The 23489-nt window shown below is 37.6% G+C and overlaps 4 protein-coding genes across 4 annotated transcripts; 3 read left to right on the top strand and 1 right to left on the bottom strand.

Annotated features, from left to right (window-relative positions):
- The first annotated feature begins 28 nt into the window (after positions 1–28).
- LOC18026831 (40S ribosomal protein S3-2) lies at positions 29–1808 on the top strand. Its single transcript, XM_006410231.2, has 6 exons — positions 29–192; positions 267–414; positions 527–698; positions 1040–1094; positions 1178–1309; positions 1408–1808. Exons 1-6 carry the CDS (start codon positions 163–165, stop codon positions 1618–1620), a joined length of 750 nt encoding a protein of 249 aa, XP_006410294.1. The 5' UTR covers positions 29–162; the 3' UTR covers positions 1621–1808.
- A 3902-nt stretch (positions 1809–5710) lies between these two features.
- Positions 5711–7435, top strand: LOC18026832 (40S ribosomal protein S3-2). The gene is made up of 6 exons (XM_006410232.2): positions 5711–5818; positions 5893–6040; positions 6153–6324; positions 6636–6690; positions 6774–6905; positions 7004–7435. The coding sequence occupies exons 1-6, from the start codon at positions 5789–5791 to the stop codon at positions 7214–7216; spliced, it is 750 nt and encodes a 249-aa protein (XP_006410295.1). The 5' UTR covers positions 5711–5788; the 3' UTR covers positions 7217–7435.
- Positions 7436–8178: 743 nt separating this feature from the next.
- Positions 8179–14211, bottom strand: LOC18026833 (histone-lysine N-methyltransferase ATX1). Its single transcript, XM_024148494.1, has 20 exons — positions 13453–14211; positions 13200–13251; positions 13020–13094; positions 12681–12900; positions 12421–12547; positions 12208–12312; positions 11813–12068; positions 11667–11714; positions 11422–11539; positions 11249–11314; positions 11079–11140; positions 10926–10982; positions 10349–10417; positions 10025–10223; positions 9489–9734; positions 9274–9335; positions 9117–9194; positions 8796–8891; positions 8606–8709; positions 8179–8519 (listed from the first exon to the last, which is right to left on the bottom strand). Exons 1-20 carry the CDS (start codon positions 14001–14003, stop codon positions 8384–8386), a joined length of 2727 nt encoding a protein of 908 aa, XP_024004262.1. The 5' UTR covers positions 14004–14211; the 3' UTR covers positions 8179–8383.
- A 1209-nt stretch (positions 14212–15420) lies between these two features.
- LOC18026834 (importin beta-like SAD2) lies at positions 15421–23300 on the top strand. Its single transcript, XM_006410234.2, has 22 exons — positions 15421–15736; positions 16172–16307; positions 16387–16474; positions 16567–16716; positions 17161–17323; positions 17773–17957; positions 18039–18212; positions 18475–18620; positions 18701–18824; positions 18906–19086; positions 19348–19507; positions 19639–19680; positions 19778–19896; positions 19985–20180; positions 20474–20605; positions 20715–20818; positions 21184–21363; positions 21622–21761; positions 21878–22017; positions 22098–22252; positions 22345–22474; positions 22586–23300. The coding sequence occupies exons 1-22, from the start codon at positions 15644–15646 to the stop codon at positions 22759–22761; spliced, it is 3114 nt and encodes a 1037-aa protein (XP_006410297.1). The 5' UTR covers positions 15421–15643; the 3' UTR covers positions 22762–23300.
- The last annotated feature ends 189 nt before the right edge of the window (positions 23301–23489 follow it).

Below are 23489 nucleotides of genomic sequence, written 5' to 3' on the forward strand. Positions count from 1 at the left end.
AATCCATTGGCCCAAACCAATGATTTGTGTTTTTGACCTAGGTATAAATTATACACATCCCTAAATAAAAACCCACCAGCGTTTCACCAATCCCTTGAGATTATTGCTGCTTCTTCTCAAACTCTAGGGTTTCAGTGATCGGCAGATTTACGCATCCACAACATGGCGACTCAGATCAGCAAGAAGAGAAAGGTAAATTGTAATTTCATCTTCTTCCAAAATGGATCTCTTTCGCTGCATTTCAGTAACTGTGTTGCGTTTTGTAGTTTGTAGCTGACGGTGTTTTCTACGCCGAGTTGAATGAGGTTCTCACAAGAGAGCTTGCAGAGGATGGTTACTCAGGTGTGGAGGTTAGGGTTACTCCAATGAGGACTGAGATTATCATCAGAGCCACCCGTACTCAGAATGTTCTCGGTATGTTTAATCTCTTCTTCATTTTGGAATTTGAGTTCAAAGTTTTATTTTGGAATTTGAATTTAAAGTTTCTTAATTTGATAAGAGTAGTCAATGGGTCTGTTGGATATAGGTGAGAAGGGGAGGAGAATCAGGGAATTGACATCACTTGTCCAGAAAAGATTCAGGTTTCCTCAAGACAGTGTCGAGCTCTATGCAGAGAAGGTAAACAACAGAGGTCTCTGTGCCATTGCTCAGGCTGAGTCTCTCCGTTACAAGCTCCTCGGTGGACTTGCTGTCCGAAGGTTCGTCATGTTTTTTCTGTATTGTCTTACTTTGCTAGATAGTTCATTAAATGTCTGGATTTTGTTAGCTTGCGGCTCATATAAGCATTCACCAAACCTAATAGTTATATGTATAGTATGTCGTTGTAAATGTCAAATGAGTTTTAGGCATCAGATCCTTTCCTTTATAGAGACTGGCACATTCTCTATCATTTTGTGTAGTCGCCATGTATCTTGATAATCAACACGCTGATTTTACAAACGGATTGGACTAGGTGTTTTCAAAGCCTGTCAAGCTGCTTTTTTTTAATTGAACCTCTTATCCCAGGATGTTTACATTGGAATTGTATTGTGCTGTATAGGGCTTGCTATGGTGTCTTGAGATTCGTCATGGAGAGTGGAGCTAAGGGATGTGAGGTGAATACAAATCCCTGTTTTTTTTTCTCTACAAAATATCTCAGACGTTATTCATATAGAGTGACTAAAATTCTTGTTTGCAGGTCATTGTGAGTGGAAAGCTCCGTGCTCAACGTGCCAAGTCAATGAAATTCAAGGATGGTTACATGGTTTCCTCTGGTCAACCCACCAAGGAGTACATTGACTCTGCTGTTAGACATGTCTTGCTTAGACAGGTATGTTTCTTCTTCTTCTTCTGCTTCTGAGTTCCTCATTTTCATGTTAGTAAACTCGGCAATGTCTAACCTGAGACTGGTTAAACCAAAATGTGCAGGGTGTGCTTGGAATCAAGGTCAAGGTCATGCTTGACTGGGACCCTAAGGGAAAAACAGGACCGATGACACCATTGCCTGATGTTGTGATCATCCATGCTCCTAAGGAAGAGAGTGTCCACCTCGCACCTGCTCAGGCTGTTACTCCTGCTGCTCTTGTACCGGAAGCAGCCCTCACAGCCGTAGACTACCCTGAGATGATCCCAGTCGCTTAAAAGGCTAGAAGAAACTCTTTTGTTACTACTTCCTTGGAATGCTTCTTTTTTTGTTATAACTTTTCTGCGACTCTTGATGATACTCGCTAGTTGTTTTTTCTTTTATCCTCGAAGCAGACAAGTTTTTTACATAAGTAAGATTTTTGGTGGTTTAATGCATTCAGTTCTATGAAAATTTTTTGGTCCTAGTCAGAAAGTGTAATGACTATCTGTATCTTATCCGTCGAACTCTGGCTCGATGGCAGAATCTGAAGTCCGAACTATTTCTTCTACGCCTCTTCATCGACCGTACTGTAGTTATTTGCAGACTAAACATGAAATTCAACTGATGAGTGATGTCAATGCTTAGAGATTTGACGAAATCATAGGCCAAAATCATAATTTTTTAGCAGCCAATATGTAGTTGGATCTACTTATTTATTGTGTTTACTCATTTCTTCGTCATTGGTTTCTCAAATTCTCAGGCTTTTCTATGCTAAAATTGGAATGGGAAAAAGCTACAATATTCAAATAGACACATGGAGTGATATTATGTGGGTGAGAACTGCATCCAATGCAAGCAATGCCCAAAAAGAAGCGATCTTGGTGTAGACCTCTTATTGTTATTATCGTCTTTTTGTTCGAGCCTTACGTTGTCCCATAATTTCTCTCATTTGTTTGTGTTCTATCCTATAACACAAATGAATCAGTCACCGGAAAAATTAATATCTTGTGACCAAGATTTTTGCAATCATAGAAGATGCAATCCCGAGACAGGAGAAGCCTGACCTTTTTTGGGAGGTAACTTCAGAAATTACTCACAAATCTTGCAACTATCACTATGCTGTATCAGAGTAGATGACCTCAAATTTAATATTCAATAGATTTTGAAACCCTTATTTGCAGATATGGTCCTTGCATGTAAGCTTGTTGTGTCTCTATGAAATCGAGAAAGAAGAAGCGAATGCAAGTGTGGCTTTTACAAAAGAGTTTTTGTGATTGGTATAGTTACTACTCGCTAATTAGTATGTACAGAAATTGGATTGTGACAAAATTAACAAGGGAGGATTACTACACTAACCTTAGAAAGTATTTTTATTATTTGTTTGGCATATTTTTATTTTTTTTACAAAACTAACCTAGCATACCCAAAACACCATTTTTGCATTTGTTAAAAAAAACCTAATTACAAAAATGCCATTACTTTTTTAATGCCACGTAGGCAGATTATAGCGCTGAAAATTTGATAAGTCTACCAGGCTTTGACGGTAGACTTATCAAATTTTGGTCAACGCAAAAATTTTTTCGGTAGAGTTATTAGGTCGATGGTAGATTTATTCGAGAGTTGGTAGAGTTTACAAATGTTGGTAGACTTATATTGGTAGAGTTTTGACGATGAGAGGTAGATTTATTATGTTTCGGTAGATTTGTTGTTATGAATGGTAGACTTGTCAAATTTATGTGTCAATACGTGATGGTAGATATATCTGTTTTATGGTAGAGTTATATCTTGTTGGTAGATTTTTCGCTTTTGTGGTAGAGATGTTTGTTTTGTGGTAGATTTAAATTCAAGTAAAATTCATTCCAGTGAGTGGTAGATTATTTGTTACATGAGGTAGACTTACAGAATGTTGGTAGATTTATTTGTTTTGTGGTAGATATGTTTATTTTGTGGTAGATTTAAATTCAAGTAAAATTTATTCCAGTGAGTGGTAGATTATTTGTTACATGAGGTAGACTTACAGAATATTGGTAGATATGTTTGTTTGTTTGGTAGAGTTTATGTAATCTGGTAGAGTTATCGTACGTATGGTAGACTTCTTATAATAATCATGTGGTAGATTAATTAAGTTTGGTATTTACAAAGATAACCTCGATCTGGTAGACATATGAGGTGCTTATGGTAGACTTGTATATATGGTAGAGTTATTTTTCATGCTTGAGGTAGACTTAGTTGTTAATGTTTGGCAGACATTTGACTTTATGGATTGAAATTACTTTTTTGTCCTAAAAGTATTGTCCTATCTACGAAAAAACCAGAGGTGTGGTAGACTTGTTTTGAAGTGTCGTATGTTAAACAAGTTTCGTACATATGGTAGACTTGTTCCATGGTTATATTTGAGTTGGTTTTGTTACCATTAACGTTTTCTTTGCATGAGTTTGCTAAGATTATGTCGGTTAACTGTGATTCGATCACAGATGATTATTGGTATTTACGATATAGATGCCATAATCAATGGTCAAAAATTTCTAACATGAATATTTTTTCTATGATATATATTTTCTCTAAGATAACTTTGCTTTTCATATTAACTTTGAACATATATGTCATATCTGTAATAACCATCTCTCAACTTATGATTTTTTTTTTTATTTTTTTTTTTGAATAATTGTTACATTTAACTCTATTTACATAAACTCTTACAACATCACAATGTCAAATGATTTTAGTCATGTGTTTTGATTAAAATTTTATTCAGTTATGATATACATCATAGTGAAAGTAAAAAAATAAATTAAATTGAATAATAACATTACTAGCAAATATGGTAAAAATGTGAAAATGTCTGGGTCAATGTTTTACGACAAATATAATTTGAAAACAACAATATTATCATTTAAAATCTAATTATCATTTTTACAAATTCAAAATACAGATATACCATCAATTTAATAATAAATCTACCATTATTTCAAAACAAATCTACCAAATGCAAATCTACAATTCATAGTAAAACATGTCGGATCGATGCTGGATATCCCATCAAAGATTTGTTCACCATGGCAAAGCCCATAATCTGTCAGAAAAAAATAAACAAATACTGTCATTCGTATATAAAATTCAAATATATACGCCTGATAAATCTACCATAAATAACTAATAAATCTACCAAACACAAATCATTTTTCAAATAAATTACCAATGACTAATAAATCTACCAAACCACATCGTTTTACAAATAAGTCTATCATTAGATGACTAATAAATCTACCAAATGACATCGTTTTTACTCTAAAATAATTTTACCATCAAATAACTAATAAATCTACCAAACCATATTTCTTTTTCTAAATATCTACCATCAAATAGCTAATAATCTACCAAACTACATATCATTTTTCAAAAAAATCTACTATCACATATTATGAACTTTACAACAAAAAATACAATAAATCTACCAAACTACTTATCGTTTTCCAAATATATCTACCAAACTTACCTGAAACAAAAAAAAATTAGGGTTGCGGGTTTTACAGAAAAAAACTTACGCCGCCGTCAACCTCCGGGACACCACCATTTCTTCGAAACAACATCTGTCCAGTGCGGTTGTGCGCGATGCGGCGAGAACGCCGCTTAAGAGTCGTGCCAATATTTCCGAGATCTCTAACACCAACAGTAAAACTCCTCCTCCGCCAAACAGAATGTAGAAGATGAAGGGAAAGAGGAAGACGAAGAAGAAAGAAGAAAAAATAAGAAAAATGAGGATATATGAGAAAAAAAACAAACCTGAACAAGTTTTTGAACGGCGATTGAGACAAGATCTGTGTGGATCTGTGAAACAAAAGGAAAGCTGTGAAGAGAAAGCTGCGAAAAAAGGAAGCTGCGAAAAAAGGAAGCTGCCAAGTTATGAAGAAGAGCAGCTCCATGGGAGAAAAAAAAACGGCGCAGGAGAAAGAGAGAGAGAAGAAGATGAATTAGGATTTTTTTCGAAATTAAAATTTTTCCGAAAAAAAAATTTATAAAAAAAATCGTAATAGCATTTTCGTAATAATATTCAACATCTGGATAAATGGACTTAAACCAACTTTATAAGGTTAGTCTAGTAAACCCTTCAATATGTTAGGTTAGATTTATCATTTCATTAACCTTAAAAGTTAGTCTAAGGAATTTTCACAATTAACAACACATTGCTCTGTCGTCTCAGTATAAAGAGCTACAACATCAAAATCGTTCTTATTCTTTGATAATGTGTTACATCTCCATTAACACTGATGACTCTCGAAGCCCATTAACTGACAAAAGAAAAGGCCCATTCAAATCCATTGGCCCACACCACTGATCTGAGTTTTTGACCTAGGTATAAATAAACTGATAACGCACAAGACGCTTCCCCATTCCCTCGAGATTACTGCTGCTTCTTCTCAAACTTTAGGGTTTCAGTGATCGGCAGATTTTCGTATCCACAACATGGCGACTCAGATTAGCAAGAAGAGAAAGGTGAATTGTAATTCCTTCTTCTTCCAAAATGGATCTCTTTCGCTGCATTTCAGTAACTGTGTTGCCTTTTATAGTTTGTAGCCGACGGTGTATTCTACGCCGAGTTGAATGAGGTTCTCACCAGAGAGCTTGCAGAGGATGGTTATTCAGGTGTGGAGGTTAGGGTTACTCCAATGAGGACTGAGATTATTATCAGAGCCACCCGTACTCAGAACGTTCTCGGTATGTTTAATCTCGTCTTCATTTTGGGATTTGAAATCAAAGTTTCATTTTGGAATTTGAAATCAAAGTTTCTTGATTTGATAAGAGTAGTTAATGGGTCTGCTGGATATAGGTGAGAAGGGGAGGAGAATCAGAGAATTGACATCGCTTGTTCAGAAAAGATTCAGATTTCCTCAAGACAGTGTCGAGCTCTATGCTGAGAAGGTCAACAACAGAGGTCTCTGTGCCATTGCTCAGGCTGAGTCTCTCCGTTACAAGCTCCTCGGTGGACTTGCTGTTCGTAGGTTAGTCTGCGATATTTCTTAGTTGGATTTAATTCATCAAAAGTTTGGATTTTGTTAGCTTGCGGCTCATATAGGCATTCACCAAGCCTAATAGTTATATGTATGAGATGTCATTGTAAATGTTTCCTTGCCTTCATAGAGAGTGTGACCATTTCTCTATGTTTTTGTGTCGTCACCATTTATCTTGCTTATATTATGCTGATTTTACGAGTGGAGGTTGGGCTAGGTCTTGTTAAATTTTGTGAAGCTGCTTTTTTAATTGAAGCTCTTATCTCAGGATCTTTACATTGCTATTGTATTGTGTTGTATAGGGCTTGCTATGGTGTCTTGAGATTCGTCATGGAGAGTGGAGCTAAGGGATGTGAGGTGAATACAAATTCCTGTTTTTTTCTCTCTGCAAGATATCTCGGACGTTTTTCATATTATGTTACTAAAATTCTTGTTTGCAGGTCATTGTGAGTGGAAAGCTCCGTGCTCAACGTGCGAAGTCAATGAAATTCAAGGATGGTTACATGGTTTCCTCTGGTCAACCTACCAAGGAGTACATTGACTCTGCCGTTAGACATGTCTTGCTTAGACAGGTGTGTTTCTTCTTCTTCTTCTGCTTCTGAGTTCCTCTTTTTCATGTTAGTAAACTCGGCAATGTCTAACCTGAGACTGGTTAAACCAAAATGTGCAGGGTGTGCTTGGAATCAAGGTCAAGGTCATGCTTGACTGGGACCCTAAGGGTAAAACAGGACCAATGACACCATTGCCTGATGTTGTGATCATCCATGCTCCTAAGGAAGAAAGTATCAACCTAGCGCCTGCTCAGGCTGTTACTCCTGCTGCTCTCGTACCGGAAGCAGCCCTCACAGCCGTAGATTACCCTGAGATGATCCCAGTCGCCTAGAAGAAACTTGTTTGTTACTCCTTCCATGGGATGATGCTTCTTTTTTTGCTAAAACTTTTCTGCGTCTCTTGATGATACTCACTAGTTGTTTTTTCTTATATAGTTATTTTCTCAAGTTGTTTCTAAACTTATGTCAAGGTTTTTTGAGGTTTAACGCTCTTAGCTCTATGAAAACTCTTGGTCCTATTCAGAGAAGGAATGGCTATTACATCATATTATGTAAATTCAATTATGGAAAATCCACAACGGGAAAATAAAGTAACTGTCTACCCGTATTGGTCGAACTGACTACTGAACATGCCTTCCTCTACGTCTCTCCATCACCCATTCCAGTTATTTGCTGATTAAACATGAAACTCAACTGATAAATGCTGTGAAAGCTATTATATTTAGTTAACTCATACGCAACTTGGTAATGTCCGTCCGGTTACAAAATCGTAATTTGTTGGTAGGCAAGATATGTTGGATCTACTTGATTGAAGTGTTTTATAATCAGAAATATGACTCTTATAGAAGATGCTTTCAGTACTCTGGGATGCATCAATGTGTCACATAATTTGTCTCCTTGCGGCCCTCATTGTTAAACTTTGATGCAGAGTTGATGAAGGTTATCCAAAATGCCACTTTCCATTTCGTGATTACCTTTTTCCCCTCTTGTAAGCAACTTTTGATTCTGGTTGCGTTTGTACTCTGGTGATCTTTCTTTGTAATCTCTGTTTTCATTACATATAACACTAAAAACTTACTTTCTACAGGAGGAATGTGGTGCATTGGTTGGCAAAATATCGGAATGCAATCCCGATACAGTAGAAATCTGACCCTTTTGGGAGGTAACTTCAAACATTACCCATAAATCTTCCAACTCTATGATAGAGCTCACTATGCTGTATAAGAGTAGATAACCTCAAATTTAATACCCAACAAATTTTGTAACCCTTATTTGCAGATATGATCCTTGCAAATAAAGCTTTTCGTTCTCTATGGAATCTGAAAAGAAGAAGAGAATGTAAGTGTGGCTTTACAAAAGAGTTTCTGTGATCGGTCTAGTTACTACTCACTAATTAGTTATCTGTACAGAAAAATGGACTGTAACAAAACTAACAACACATTGCTCTCACTCTCAGTATAAGGAGCTACAACAATAAAAAGGGTGTATCATAGCTTTTCTCAGATGCAGTCTATTAGAGCAGAACGAGGAACACAGATTTTCGACTGTTGTTCTTCGGCTTCTGTATCATTAACAACACCTCGACACCCTGGGAAGCCACATGAACATGAAAGACGCTCATCGGTTGAAAAGAATCTGTAAATTACAAGCACAAAGTTCAGCAAATGATTATAGAATTATCTCACTAACAGATGATTTGAAAAAGGGCATGAAAATGAAACCTATAGTCATAAGTCAGCTCTTCCCATTTAGCGACATCCCTCTTTGCAAAAATGATAATGTGTTCATCTCCATTTACGCTGATGACTCTCGAATAGCAATTTGGCTGCATAAAAGTTAGATGCTTAAAATTTTGCAAATGCTAACTAAATTGAATACAAGCAATCAAGATTGATGGGGCCATAGACATACCACACAAGAGTGATTAATCAGGTGGGCAATGCTTCCTGCCCTTGTAGCATCTATGACTCGCTCCTCATCAATTCTAAACATGTAAGTCCCCGCACCCTATCCACATACGAAACAAATAATTTTCTCTATATATTAATTAATTCATTAGTATCCCTGATTGATTTCTACTTTTAAGGGAAATGCTATGAAAGAGCAGTCTTGGAATACAAAGAAGAAAAAGAACGGTTAGTTAAAATACATAGAAAGCACGATTTAGATGAATCGTAGAATCTTCCATATATGTAGCACACAAAATGTACAAAGTTAGTCAGAACTGCGTACCACCATTGAGTTGTAGATAAGATGTTCTCTTTTATCAGCTATGGAAGGTCTAACAAGTTCTCCAGTGTATTCAATCACCTGCAACGGACTCATCCGATATTATCATGATTGACACTTTCCAAAGATGAAATTTCCAGTTCAAGTTTAGTATGCTCACCATATCTCCAGCCCTGTGCGGAAGCTTTGCAAAGATGCCAAAACCATGAATTCCTGATTTCCCTGGGGAAAAAAAAACCCGAACTTTTAGAAGAAAAGGAAGATTCTGTAGAAGATGGTTTTCAAAGAAATCCAACAGATTACTTAATCTTACATATATCCTACTACTATAATCTTTTAAGATTTGCTGATAATTCAAGAAGAATGAATGATTACCAAATGCTAATCTCTTCCTGTATGTTTCCTTCATGTAGCTATATTTCTCAGCCATAGAAAGGATGTTGGTTGGAGTATTAATCTGTGACACTTTTGACCCGTGAATGCATTCATAGGTTGAAAACTCATTTCGGGAGTAACCACCGACAACATATGGCTGATTCTCAACAAATAAGCGCTTCGAAGAAGCAGCCGCAAGAGCTTCAGGTTCTTTCCGCCCTCTTCTTCCAAGAAAATTATAAGGCTCTGCAACAATAGATGAAAAGTATGTTGAAATTATGCATTCTACGCTGCTGACCCTAGGATGCAAAAATGAAGAAATGTATAAAAGAATGTGAAAAATGCGTGAGACAGAATCTGTGTATCAAATAGAAAAAAAGGTTTGTATAAAAAATACTATTCCAAGAGGATCTGTAAGAACGTGAAAGATAAACGAAAAAAACACACATGGTCATATGCGACGAAAGAGAATAAAAGTGTGGTGTAATTTAAAAGTTCAATCCTAGTAGCCAAAGGTCAATGCATTAGCTACATACCAGTACGAGCACAGCCAGATGGATTAGGTGGTGGGAGATACTCAGAAGTTTTTTGAGTAGTGGTTTTGATCATGTCTTCTGATTCTAGGCAGGCAGTTGAAGTTTGTCGATGCCTCTTACAGAATGAAAGCATGCGGATACACTGATCTGCTTCTTCATCCTCCGTTGATTGAAGGAAAATTCGATTTTCACTCTCAAGCTACACGGACAGTCAGGAAAGCCATCATTAGTTAAAATCATTTCTTGTGGATTAGCTGTGTTTTGAGTGAATGTGTGTAAGTATGAATGCAAAATCTCCTGATTCCCTGGAAGATCTGATAGTACCTCAACACAGAGACCAGCAGCTCGCGCGCAGAGTGGATGATATGCCACACGACAAGAACAGTTTGAACACTGAAAATGTAGTCATACATAACATTATATCAATTCATCGCTGGCCTTAGTAACAATGGCATGCACATAAATGTTAACTGTAGTAACCAGAATCCATTATCTAGAACAAAACTCATACACGAGCTAAATGGCAAACATAACTGTAAGTTGGCAGATATCCCAATGCAATATTTCAAAAAGATAGATCAAAATTCTTGCAATAAAACAAAACAACAAGGTCTACTCAATGAAACTACATGGGACTTAGGCAGCTGACAGGAAGAACAAACAATAAATAAGTTCTAAGATATCTACTGGAAAACTCATAGATCACACATTCCTGTGATTTAAAATATGCATCATAGCTTCAAAAACAAAACAATAAGTTCATATATCTGTCAAAGTCAATAACGTCTGAAGCAATAATCCAAAAGCTTTACAGGTATGATCAGAAAACTATGACAAAGAAGAACAGAACACAATGTATAGGAATGATTCAGTTTTCTCTGAACAAAGAACGAAATCTTACTTGGATACAAGCTCCATAAGATACTCCACAGATGGTGCACAGTAATTTCCAGCGATCCTAGTTTTAAGAATTTGGAAAAAGGAAGAGGAATAAGAGGTTTGAATAGGCCATAGTACCGGGGTAAAAGAACCAGAAAAAGAAATGAGTACAAACCTTACTGACTTTCTTCACCCCATCAATCGGTTCCATCTTTTGGACATCAGATAAACATGTTTCTAATAAAAAAAAATAACAAGTGTTAATTCGCAAAAACAAGTAAAAGGTCTCCTGTTTCTTCAGTAGAAAGCAGGCTTATACATTATAGCAAATCATTAAGATTGAACCTGGGATCCATATAGCACAAGCTAGATGAGCCCATCGCCCATCAGTTGTCGGCTTCATAGCACCTCCTAAAAGAAGTTTAATTATTCACTAATGAAAGGACACAAGTTTTATCAAAAAAAAAAAAAGAAAGAACATAAAAGACTCCACACACCAAATGGTACGGTCAAATTACCTACTACAGGACAAAGACAACACCGTGGAGTTATATCAGGAGCTCCAGGACGACATAAGTTGCATAACCACAAAGCACCATCACAAGGTTCTAGCTCTCCATAGCAACTAGCATGGACCTAGTAGTGGACCAGAAATTTCAAATTGAGTCATACCTCGGAGAAAGAAAGAACACAGGGCACTGTAGAATATAAGTTTAAGAGTATACAATATATTTATATATAAATCTCAGAGCATGAGCAATACCATCATTCTACATTTATCACATTGCAGGAACAAATTGTTCTCATACTCCTGCAGACCAAAAAAAACTTTATAAATCAGAACTACTTATAAAAGCGCAAGAAAGTTGAAATGTCCTGTTGATAAAAAAAAAAAAATGCATCCATAACCTCATCCATGTGGCAGACATTGCACTTATCGAGATCTTTCCAGTCAACACGAACAGGTCGGTAACCAGTAGGATGATCTTGATGCCGGAAATCTACAATTTCTGTTGGTCTCAACCACACTTCTCCATCATTAAAGTGATCACCACCCGAGTTTGAGCTGCCTTCTTCTGTACAATTGGCCCTATCGGAATAATTGGAATCAGCTCCTTTTTGAAGTTGACTCATCCTTTCTGGAAGCCTATGTTCTTTCAGATACCTGGGTGAGGCAAAATAACAGTAACTTCAGGACATGCAAGTTTCAAAACACCAGGGAGAATTGATTGGTCTGATTGTAATGGAACAAGTACTGGACAATGAAGAAAGCGGAATGCCAAAGAAAAGCGAGAGGGACTTGCATTTTTGCTTCCTGCATGCCCTCTTCAAACCGAGGTTGTTTGCACTTCAAGTGAGATGGCGAGAGAAGCCCTTTGATAAATGAGGTTGCTTGCTTTCCTTTTATCCTAATACAACCAAAGGATGTTAACTTTCCCTTGACAATGCGTAACATTTATCACAACAACTCACTAGCAAAAAAAAAATATTTAAAAATTTAGAGAACACTGGCTAACCTAGCAAAATCATGGGTGCCAAAAAATTGTACCAAGAGTGATCCTCTTCCAGATAACTTGTTGTTTAAACCTTTTCGCTCTCCAATAACAGATTCTTCCACAATTACTGCTGGCCACATAGCATGACCTGTCCAAAACGGTAAGCAAATGCAAAGGGAAGTCAGTAGGTAGTTTTCCCTGTCTAAACGCTTTCAACGCATAAAATTACTGGTAGCATAAAGAAGGGTTTGAATATATGAATAAAAAGGTTTAGTACAAACCAGCTAGTTTCGCCCATACAATGTCACCAGGCTCAAAATCTTGACAATCCTCCGAAGCAGCTGCCAATACAACCATCTCATCGTAATCATGGCCACCAAGAGTCACATCACTAGTACAAAGGCTCAGATGTAACAGATTCATCTCTTCACGAGAAACGAAAAATTTGATCCTTTCACGATCAAGTTTTATATCTTCTTCATAACCATCCTCGTATTTAACCTATAGAAGAATTCAACCAGTGTAAGAGGAACAAGCTTTTGAATATTCCGTAGCTCACTAAATTACCCAAACTCAGAACTAAACGGCACAACTCAAGCAGAGTAGACAGAACTACTTACATTGTGACGTTTTCTCTCTAAACTGTATCCAGCAATAGAACCTGTATACCATACAGCGTCCAGCGGCCAAAACACCTAGGGATTCAACAACAATCAATTGTTAAGATGTCCCCTTCACAAGACAAAAAAAATGGAATGCAGTGGCTTAATGTAGATCCAAATGTCTAGTTTAACACTTGCCTTGCATTGCAGCCCTATGAAACTTTTAGGATCCACACCATCGTAACTCAACCTGCCAAGTCAAAACTCTCCCATCATACAAGGCCCGTTAACAATAAAATGTCTACAGGTTGAACCTCTGAGCTAAGTAGATCATCGACGCAAAACAAGAGCGCACAAGAAACCCACAAAAAAAGAAGTTCGAAAGACCACACAATTTCCAAAGACCGCGACTTTCAAAAGATGAAGAAGTCATAGATCGATAAACACTAACCTGACCCATCTCTTGGCTGAAGTAGAAGCCAGAGACAACTTGTCCTGATTCTTGACAGAGCTCCCTTTCCTTCGCGATGACCCATTTTGCTTATTCCCACAACTCCTTAGACCACTCCAATCCACATCCAATTTCTCCAGCTCGCAATTACCAATCCTCCTTTGCTTCTGCTTCTTCTCTTCCTCAAACCAAGCGCTTGCATCATCAAGCTTCAAACTTTCAGTGTTCACCGACTCAAGGAAAGACTCCCGCCGTGTCCTCTTACGGCGGCGACAGTAAACGTAAACAATCTCAGGACGCCGAGTCAGCAGCTTACATTTGTCGGCAATGGAGCTCACGCAGCTACCTTGGACCTCGAATTGATCAATCATCGAGAGCTTCTGGGCCTTGATGACCTTCTTGGACATCAGACTCTGGGAACCGACGGCAACATTGCACAATGACGACGAGGGAACTGAATACATGAGCTCAATAGATGCGTAGCGAATCGGAGCTTCGACGTGGTCTTGAGTGTCGATTTCGATCTGGGTTTCATCCGAGACACACGCCATTGAGATTATTCGGAAGGAGAAAGGCACAAAGCTTCGCAAAGAGCTGCCTTTCTCTAGATCTCTCTCTCTTTTCCCTTCACCGTACCCCCAAATTGCTAGGGTTTCGTGGGTAACAGAAATTAGGGTTTAGAAACAAGAATTGGAGAAAAAAAAAATCCTCCACCTTTGGAGGGAGAAGAAAGAAGTTAGCTTTCCGTTCCCGCCGGGTTTTTTTAGATGACAACATTCTCAGATCTAATGATCTGTCTGTTTATATACCTCCGCATGCATACATACAAACATTCATGCTGTATGTATATTTGTAGCAATATCTGCTTCTTTTCTTTTGAACAATGCAATATCAATATCTGCTTCGGTATATAAGACTTAAGAGTAGTGTTTACTAGTATGCACTTGTTGTCTTTTTTACTCGATTGCTATTGTTGTGTCAATGCCCAGACAAAAAAAACTCTTGACTCTTGAGTTTTGCCACTTTTCTTTTTTCTTTTACCATCTTTCTGGATTCAGAGGGTCGGATCAAGTAATATATCAATAATAGGTCACTTGAGTTTTAATATCATGTTGAAATGAATTGAAAACTTTCAGTTCAAATTCAATCAGTAATAATGAAAGATCATTTTGGTTAGTACCAAAAGTTGACCACTAAATTCATTATCTATCAAAAGAAATTTTAATATTAGGTTCCTTATGCCACATCAACAAATCATCCACTTACTACCCCTAATTCTCTCTGACGCAACTACAAGTAAAACCTGCAAAACAAAAATTTAGCCGATAGTTGCCTGGATAATGACATATGTCGCCTGCCATAAGATATGATGTATCCAAGTATTATATGGTGATGAAGACATATAAGTTGGAATGTGAAAGTAAACATGAGACTGATGTTAAACGTAATGTTTGATCCCCAAAAAGTCACTTTAGTAACCTATCTTCATTATGAAATGAATGGATATTTAGAGGAGATACATGACTCGGGTTCGTAGACTTCACTAAACCACACTTCGTATGAGCTAACTTCTCACGGATTACGCCCGAACAATCAAATACTTAGTTAAGCTAAATTTTTTATCAGACTAGATTTATACGTCGGCAAACTTCCTCTAAACAAAAACATAAAACAACTTTTAACCCTTCTTTAAAATAAATCAATAATTTTTTTCTCATTATGATTAGTCCTTTACAGACCATCTCTAGACATAAACAGGATTATGCTCATCAACAGTCATGAATAGTTGAATATCAAGTCATCGACAGTTTTTGTTTTTAAACTATTTATCAATCCATTTTAGTTGGAAAAGACCCGGTTCGAATTAAACCGGCTTTATAGACGACCCGGGTCAATCAAAAAATGGTGGTTAGTTAAACAACCCTAGGGATTTAAATACTCTTTTTCCTCCAGCTCTATTTGTCCCTCTCGACTCTCGCCAACTATCATCTTCCTCTCCCTTCTTCTCCGCCATTTTTGTCGCTTTAAAACCCTATTGATGCTCTACTGAAATCTCTTCCTACTCAATTGAGCTCCCTACAGGGATTTTGAACGGAAAATTCAAATCGAATCCACCGCCGCCTTTGATCGTCTCTGCCCACTCTCTCTACTGTACTCTGTCTAGTGTCTCGATTTCCAAACTTCCCGGAGGATGGATCTGCCTAGCCTCGCTTTGATCCTCCGAGCCGCCGCTCTCAGCCCCAATCCCGATGAACGGAAAGCTTCTGAGCAGCAACTCAATCAGGTTTCTCAGTTTTTTGTTCTTCACTTGAATTCTCTTTAAGATGTATTTTACGGTTACTGGGTTTTGATATTCTTTGCGATTTTGATTGTTCCCAGATGTAGGCAGGAAGTTTTTTTTCGATTATAGCATTTTGAATTTTTTCTTTCAGTTGGTGCTCTCGTTTTCCGTGAGCTGAGTTCGTGTATTAAAGATAATCCTTAAAAAGTTAACTTTTTGGATTTATTTTCTCGAGTTGTTTGTTGGATAAGTGTTTTACCCAAGATTGTTCAGAGATACCCAACTTTTTGACAGATCGCTATTGCTTTTAATCACATATAGTCTGATTTCAATGGTGTTGGAGTTGGGGTTTTACTATTTCTAGTTGGACTTAGTTTAATCAGATTTAAGTTCTGAAGTTCCTGATGTCTGTGTTTCTCGTTATTCTCTGTATTGCAGTTGCAGCACACGCCACAGCATTTGGTGAGGTTATTGCAGATAGCCGTGGATGGAAGTTGTGACATGGCAGTGCGTCAAATTGCTAGCATTCAGTTCAAAAACTTCATTGCTAAGAACTGGTCACCTGAAGATTCTGGTAATAACTACTAATTTTCTTGTTCCTTCTTGATTTTTTGGGAAAGCTCTTGGGTTGATTATCATATCTGATGGTGCAGGAGAGCAGCAGAGGATATTGCAAAGCGACAAAGAATTGGTGAGGGACAACATCCTCGTCTATGTCACCCAAGTTCCGACCTTACTCAGGTGAATTTTCTAGACAGCTTTTGAACTTATTCTTCATTTTTTTTCTCAACGAGAATCATAATTCAGTTTCTTTCCTTTAATTTCTGATCCAGATCACAACTTGGAGAGTGCCTCAAGACAATTATATATGCTGACTACCCAGAACATTGGCCACGTCTTCTGGATTGGGTGAAGTACAACTTGCAAAATCAACAAATTTATGGAGCCTTGTTTGTTCTGCGGATACTCTCTAGAAAATATGAGTAAGTTCATCACTTTCCATTCCGTATTCCCATGCCTGTGTGGATGATTTAAAAGTTTGTTAGTGGAAGTATTGATATGATTTATTGAATTATCTTCATGATTGTCTGCGGTTGCAGTAGCACTAATTTGACTGTTTCAGTGTAGCACACTGAGTAAAAACTTTTAGGTGGTAACCACACCTGAGTAGAAAACAATGTTCGGGAGAGACAATTTGTATTGGAAAATAAGTGTTAGGATGAATGTTAAAAAAATGTACTATCACAATACAATGCCGTTCATGGCTCGTTCAGACAATATTTATAATGCCTTATGAAGTTTAGACGAGTTCCAGCTAGGAACGCAAGTTGTGCATGCAAAAGAAGCAGCAAATCTAGATGACAGTCTCATTGGTTACGCATAAGTATCCCACCCCCTTGATTCTGTTTCAAAATTTTGTTTTCTAGGTTCAAGTCAGACGAGGAGAGGACACCGGTTTCCCGCATTGTGGAGGAGACATTTCCTCTACTTTTGACTATTTTTAATGGGCTTATTCAGATAGCTAATCCATCTCTGGAGATAGCAGAATTTATGAAGCTGATATGCAAAATATTTTGGTCAACCATATATGTAAGTCACTAGAGAGATCAGTTACTTGTGCTTCTCTGTGCGTAATTGTACATTTTGTTTTCTAAGTTAATATGCATATCCATAAAAAGTTAAAATACAATTCAAACTAGTAGTGTTTGTCAAAGTGAAAAATGTGGGACAAGGACTCCTAGATAGGTGGTTCGAACTTCCAAGTTCCAACTCCATTTGTTATCCCTGTCTCTTTCTTTTTGTATTTCAGATTATTACTTGCATTGCATGGTTTCTTATCTAATTGACATTTGGCAAATTTGTTTAGTTAAACTCTTCTTTGGTAACCCCAACAAATAAATAAAAGACTGGCACCATAGGCTCCCTTATCCCCTCCCGTATACGTCGTTGATAATTTTGGTGGAAGTTTTGGATCTTCATTTTGTGTTACTTTCCAGAGGTTCACCTCATGATAATTTCATACTTTTATCTGTGGGCAGCTGGAGCTGCCAAAGCAATTGTTTGATCCAAACGTATTTAATGCCTGGATGGCTCTGTTCTTGAGTGTTTCGGAGCGTCCTGTTCCAATTGAAGGCCAGCCTATGGATCCGGAACTTAGAAAATCTTGGGGCTGGTGGAAGGTCAAGAAGTGGACAGTGCACATCTTAAACAGGCTCTATAGTCGGTATGTCTGTGAAGTTAATATGTTAAACAAAAAGTACTCTTCAAACGTCTATTGAATTTTTGTGAACATTCATTGCGATAGGTTTGGAGACCCAAAACTTCAAACTCCAGAAAACAAACCTTTCGCCCAAATGTTTCAAAAGAATTATGCAGGCAGGATTTTGGAAAGCCACCTAAATTTTCTGAATACAATTCGTCTTGGAGGCTATCTTCCTGACAGAGTTACCAATCTTCTCCTTCAGTACTTAAGCAACAGGTTTGTGTTACAGTTCCTTGTGTGCTATAGTTTCATGCGTATATATCAGTATGCTCACTTGGCGAACTTAAGTTTCCTCATTTCTCTGGCATTGTAGATTTACTTTTTTGGTCAACGAATAATACATTCTTGATTTTAATTCTACCTTTGATCATGTATTAAGTAAATAAATAAAAATCTACTACTCTTTTTTTTGACATATGTGGTATTCCTCGTTGAAGAGAGTTCGTAATTCTTTGACACTAATTCAATATATCTGCAGCATTTCGAAGAATAGCATGTACAATTTGCTGCTGCCTCGGCTGGATGTTCTGCTTTTTGAGATTGTTTTCCCTCTAATGTGCTTTAATGACGCTGATCAAAAGCTTTGGGAGGAAGATCCTCATGAATATGTGAGGAAAGGTTACAGTAAGTATTAAAAATTAGTGACTTTCGTAAAAAATCTTAAACATATCATATTTAATGATATCTGTTGTGCTGCATTGCAGATATCATTGAAGACTTGTACAGTCCGCGAACAGCGTCTATGGATTTTGTAAATGAGTTGGTTCGAAAACGTGGGAAAGAGAATCTTCCGAAATTTGTTCAGTTTGTTGTAGGGATCTTCAGGAGGTATTCCATTTGAGCTCTTCTGCTTGGATCTTATTCTCCTATTTGTGTCTTGTTGAGAACTTGTTTTTCGACTTTTTGTAGTTATGACGAAGCTCCTGCAGAACGTAAGCCTTATCGTCAAAAAGATGGCGCGATGCTTGCTGTTGGAGCTCTTTGTGATAAACTGAAGCAAACGGATCCCTATAAATCTGAACTAGAGCGTATGTTGGTGCAACATATTTTTCCTGAATTCAGTAGTCCAGTTGGACATCTTAGAGCAAAGGTATTCGTTGTTTTTGGCTTTAAACTGTGTCATGAATACCTCAGCAATCCATTGTTGCCGAAAACAGGGGCTCTGTTGTACATCTCCATTTAATTGAGAATTCTCTGTATCATTGCTTAGATGAATTATTGTGATACTTGGGGCGACTGATGCAGTGTTATCGATATTTTTGTATGAATTTCCTGTTTTGTGTCCAGTATTAGATATTATATTCTTTGGGATCCCCTTTGATCTGTTTAACGATTGGGTTCTTGGATGTAGGCTGCATGGGTAGCTGGACAATATGCACATATCAACTTCCTGGATCAGAACAACTTCCGTAAAGCGTTCCATAGTGTTGTTTCGGGACTGCGCGATCCTGATCTCCCTGTTCGTGTTGATTCAGTTTTTGCATTACGTTCATTTGTCGAGGCGTGCAAGGGTATGTGTTTTACTCATGTCCATTTGTATGCATGAATCTGTTTGCATCTGTTACCTGTGTCCGTTGTTGTCTTCTTCATTGTGTTCTGGGTTTATATGTGGCTAATTAAAACTGTCTGGCCGAACATGCAGATTTGAATGAGATACGTCCAATCCTCCCTCAGTTACTTGATGGTAGGTAACCCTGGTTTATAAAAAGTAGATGATCATTTGGTCAGCTGTTGGAGTAAACTAATGCTTTAACTTGATGGTGTGATCTTGCTTCCATCAGAATTTTTCAAACTCATGAATGAGGTAGAGAATGAAGACCTTGTTTTTACTTTGGAGACTATCGTAGATAAGTTTGGTGAGGAGATGGCTCCTTATGCTTTTGGATTATGCCAAAATCTGGTAAGAAAATGGGCTATCTCATGTGTCTAGTTCTCTTGAATGATTAAACGTTGGCAAGATATGTATATATAATTCTCCTTTTGCTCAGGCGGCTGCATTTTGGAGGTGTCTAAACACGTCGGAAGCTGATGATTCGGATGACATGGGAGCTTTAGCTGCAGTCGGTTGTTTGCGTGCCATAAGCACAATCCTTGAATCTGTTAGCAGTCTTCCTCAGCTGTTTGTTGAGATAGAACCAACGATACTTCCAATAATGCAAAAAATGTTGACCACTGATGGCCAAGGTAAACTGATGCTTCTCGAGTTTCTCTCATTTAGCTCTGGTCCTTTGCTTGTAGACTCCGAGCATAATTAAGTTATATTGTGTCCAGATGATAGACTTTTGGACTGATTTGTTAGCCATTTGGATTCTTTCCATCAGTATGCATTTTTCTATATCAGAAATATATATCCGTTATTTTTTTTTCAGCCATTTGTTGTATAGTAGCATCAGATCTCAAGATCATCCAATTCCTTTTCCAGCTGTTTTAACTTGTTAACGAAAGCATTTAATTTTTCAACCTATTTGTTCTGGCAGAGGTATTTGAAGAAGTTTTGGAGATCGCATCATACATGACCTTTTATTCACCTAACATTTCCTTGGACATATGGAGTCTCTGGCCATTAATGGTGGAAGCATTGGTCGATTGGGCAATCGATTTCTTTCCAAGTATGACTTCTCTTATATATGTTTTTATTATTAGTTTACTCTCTCACTATAGAACTTCCTTGTCAATATTTTTTGTTCCACTCACTAAAGTTATTCTTTGAAAATTTAGATATATTGGTTCCAATGGATAACTTTATATCAAGGGGAACTGCTCATTTTCTCACTTGCAAGGAGCCCGACTATCAGCAAAGTCTATTTAATGTTCTTTCAACTGTAAGTATATCTTTTGATACTTATAGTGCAATTAAATGGTCTGTGCTTGTTGGTTGTTCCGAACGTAAGGTTATGGAATTTTTGTACATATCATGAAGGGATAGAATCTTCCTTTATCGTCTAACAGAAATTACGAGTTATATATGCCTATACTGGTAGAAAGTTGTTGGCCTCGAGTGTACTGTAAATAATAAGAACAATTTTCAGCAAAACATATGGCATTTCTTGCTGTCGTAGTGTGAAGATGTTGGGTATATAAGCATCTCCCAAGTTACTCTACCCAAGCAAATCACTCATCAGTCTACCTAGCAATACCATTTGTTATCTTCATAGCTAATTTATGTCTCACGTTTATATTTCTACAGCTTATGACCGACAGAAACATAGAAGACAGTGATATTGAGTCTGCTCCAAAGCTTATTGAAGTTGTTTTCCAGAATTGCAAAGGGCAGGTGGATCAGTGGATTGAACCATATCTGCGGCTCACTATTGATCGGTTACAACGAGCCGAGACTTCATATTTAAAATCTCTTCTTATACAAGTGGTAAGAACTGTGTGGAGGATTTGTTGACCTGCTGTGATTCCAACTTACCAGTTTAGTTCTTTCAGTCTCACTATATGAATCAGGAGAGCTTGCATTGAATTAATTCCATTGTTGTGTGATGGTTACAACGATGGCTTGAAATTCTCAACGTTTTTTTCGTTGCAAGGGAACCACCATTATATCTGCTTTCTTGAAGTTTTTCTAAAAGTTTGCTTTCTTGATCAAGTTCTCAAATAAACTTATAATTTCTATTCGCAGGTGGCAAATATGCTTTACTACAATCCAGGTTTGACTCTTGGTGTGTTACATAACACGGGGCTTGCTTCAAAAGTCTTTGATCTTTGGTTCCAGATGTTGCAACAAAAGAAAAAGAGTGGCCTGCCTGCAAACTTCAAAAGGTTTGACCCTTTGTCTTATGTCTTATCTTGTTCATGGAAGCTTTTAAGTGTAATGGTTGGACTTTCTATTTTTCAATTTGAATAGCTGATAAACAAGCTGCTCTTTTGTATACCAGGGAACACGATAAAAAGGTTTGCTGCTTGGGTTTAACTTCATTACTTGCTCTCCCGGGCGGTCAATTTCCGGATGAAGCGCTGCAGCGTGTTTTCAGGGCAACACTTGATCTTCTAGTTGCATATAAGAATCAGCTAGCTGGTATGCTGTGCTTATGATACAGTTTCTCTTCACTTGGTGTGATAATGTTTACAATATTCCCTTTCCCATCCTTCTCGCAGAAGCAGCAAAGGAGACAGAAGTAGATTATGAGGATGAGATGAATGGACTCCAGAGTGATGACGACGATGATGATGATGGTTCTGATGGGGAGATGGAGGATACCGAGGATGGAGATGAAGCACAAAGCATGAAACTGCGGAAGTTAGCTGCACAGGTTTGTCAAGCGTTTGTATCGACTTCCCTCTGCCAAAGATGTTTTTTTTTTCGCGGGAATTGACTCTGCCAATTTGTTTGTCCGCTTCATAGGCGAAGGCCTTCGGCTATGATGATGAAGATGATGACGATTCTGATGATGATGACTTTAGCGATGACGAGGAGTTCCAGTCACCCATCGATGAGGTGGATGCCTTTGTGTTCTTTGTCGACGCAATCAGAGGTACCAGTATATAAAATTCTCTGATCACCATTCCCGACCACACAATCCTATAGGGAGCTTCATTTTGTCAAGTTTACATCTTGTTTGACCGCATCCTTGTCCATCAAACAGTTATGCAGGCATCAGATGCGCTGAGGTTTCAGAACCTTAACCAGTCACTGGACTTCACTTATCAGGCGATTGCGAACGGAATAGCAGAGCATGCAGAGCTGAGAAGAGTGGAGATCGAGAAGGAGAAGCAAAAGAAGGCAGCCGAAGCTGCTGCTACTCCTGTTCATGCTATATGATCATTAAGCTTGGATCAAAGTCTTAGTTTGATAAGCACAAGAAATCGTCATTTTGGTGAGATTCTCGTTCATACATATTCAGCATTGCAGCCTGCTTCCAGGTTATACAAACAAAGAAGCAGATTTGTGGATTTTAGCAAAAAGACATGATCATCTTCCATAGCCTTGTGAAACCGTGTGGTTGCGGTCAGAAGGTTTAAATGTTTTGGTAAAGATTGATTGAAGATTGATGATGGAGTCTCTTATGGTCTGAAGAAAAGGTGTGAAATCTTCTTCTTCTTCAATGGTTGTGTGTGTTGTGTTGTGTCTTCTTCTGGATTGGTTGTATTCTTAAAGAAAGAGATTTTTGTTTTGAGAGCGTTAGGGGAATTTTGTGTACTCTTTTATCGATGCCTTACACATTGTGTCTCGTCTTTTTGGGATGTGTTAGGTTTTTAGGAAAGTTACATTGAATTTTTGTGATCTCACAGAGAGATCAGCCCGGTCACTCATCAGGTTGTACGACCATTCTTTCATAAGGTGAAAATTATTATCTTATACCATTCAAAAGTTTCTTTATGAGTATTATTATTATATTCGAAAATAGAAACATCTCGTTACCGTATTTGATACTAGCTTAGAGGAACAAAATTCTTCTTTATTAACTTTCCTCTGTTAAAAAGTTATATTAACTTTGCGGACAATTCTTTTGATCATAACTTCGTAAGGAATAGTTTTTTATAAAAAAA

Source organism: Eutrema salsugineum, unplaced genomic scaffold (assembly GCF_000478725.1).
Source record: "Eutrema salsugineum unplaced genomic scaffold, Eutsalg1_0 scaffold_10, whole genome shotgun sequence".
NCBI classification, from domain to species: Eukaryota; Viridiplantae; Streptophyta; class Magnoliopsida; order Brassicales; family Brassicaceae; genus Eutrema; species Eutrema salsugineum.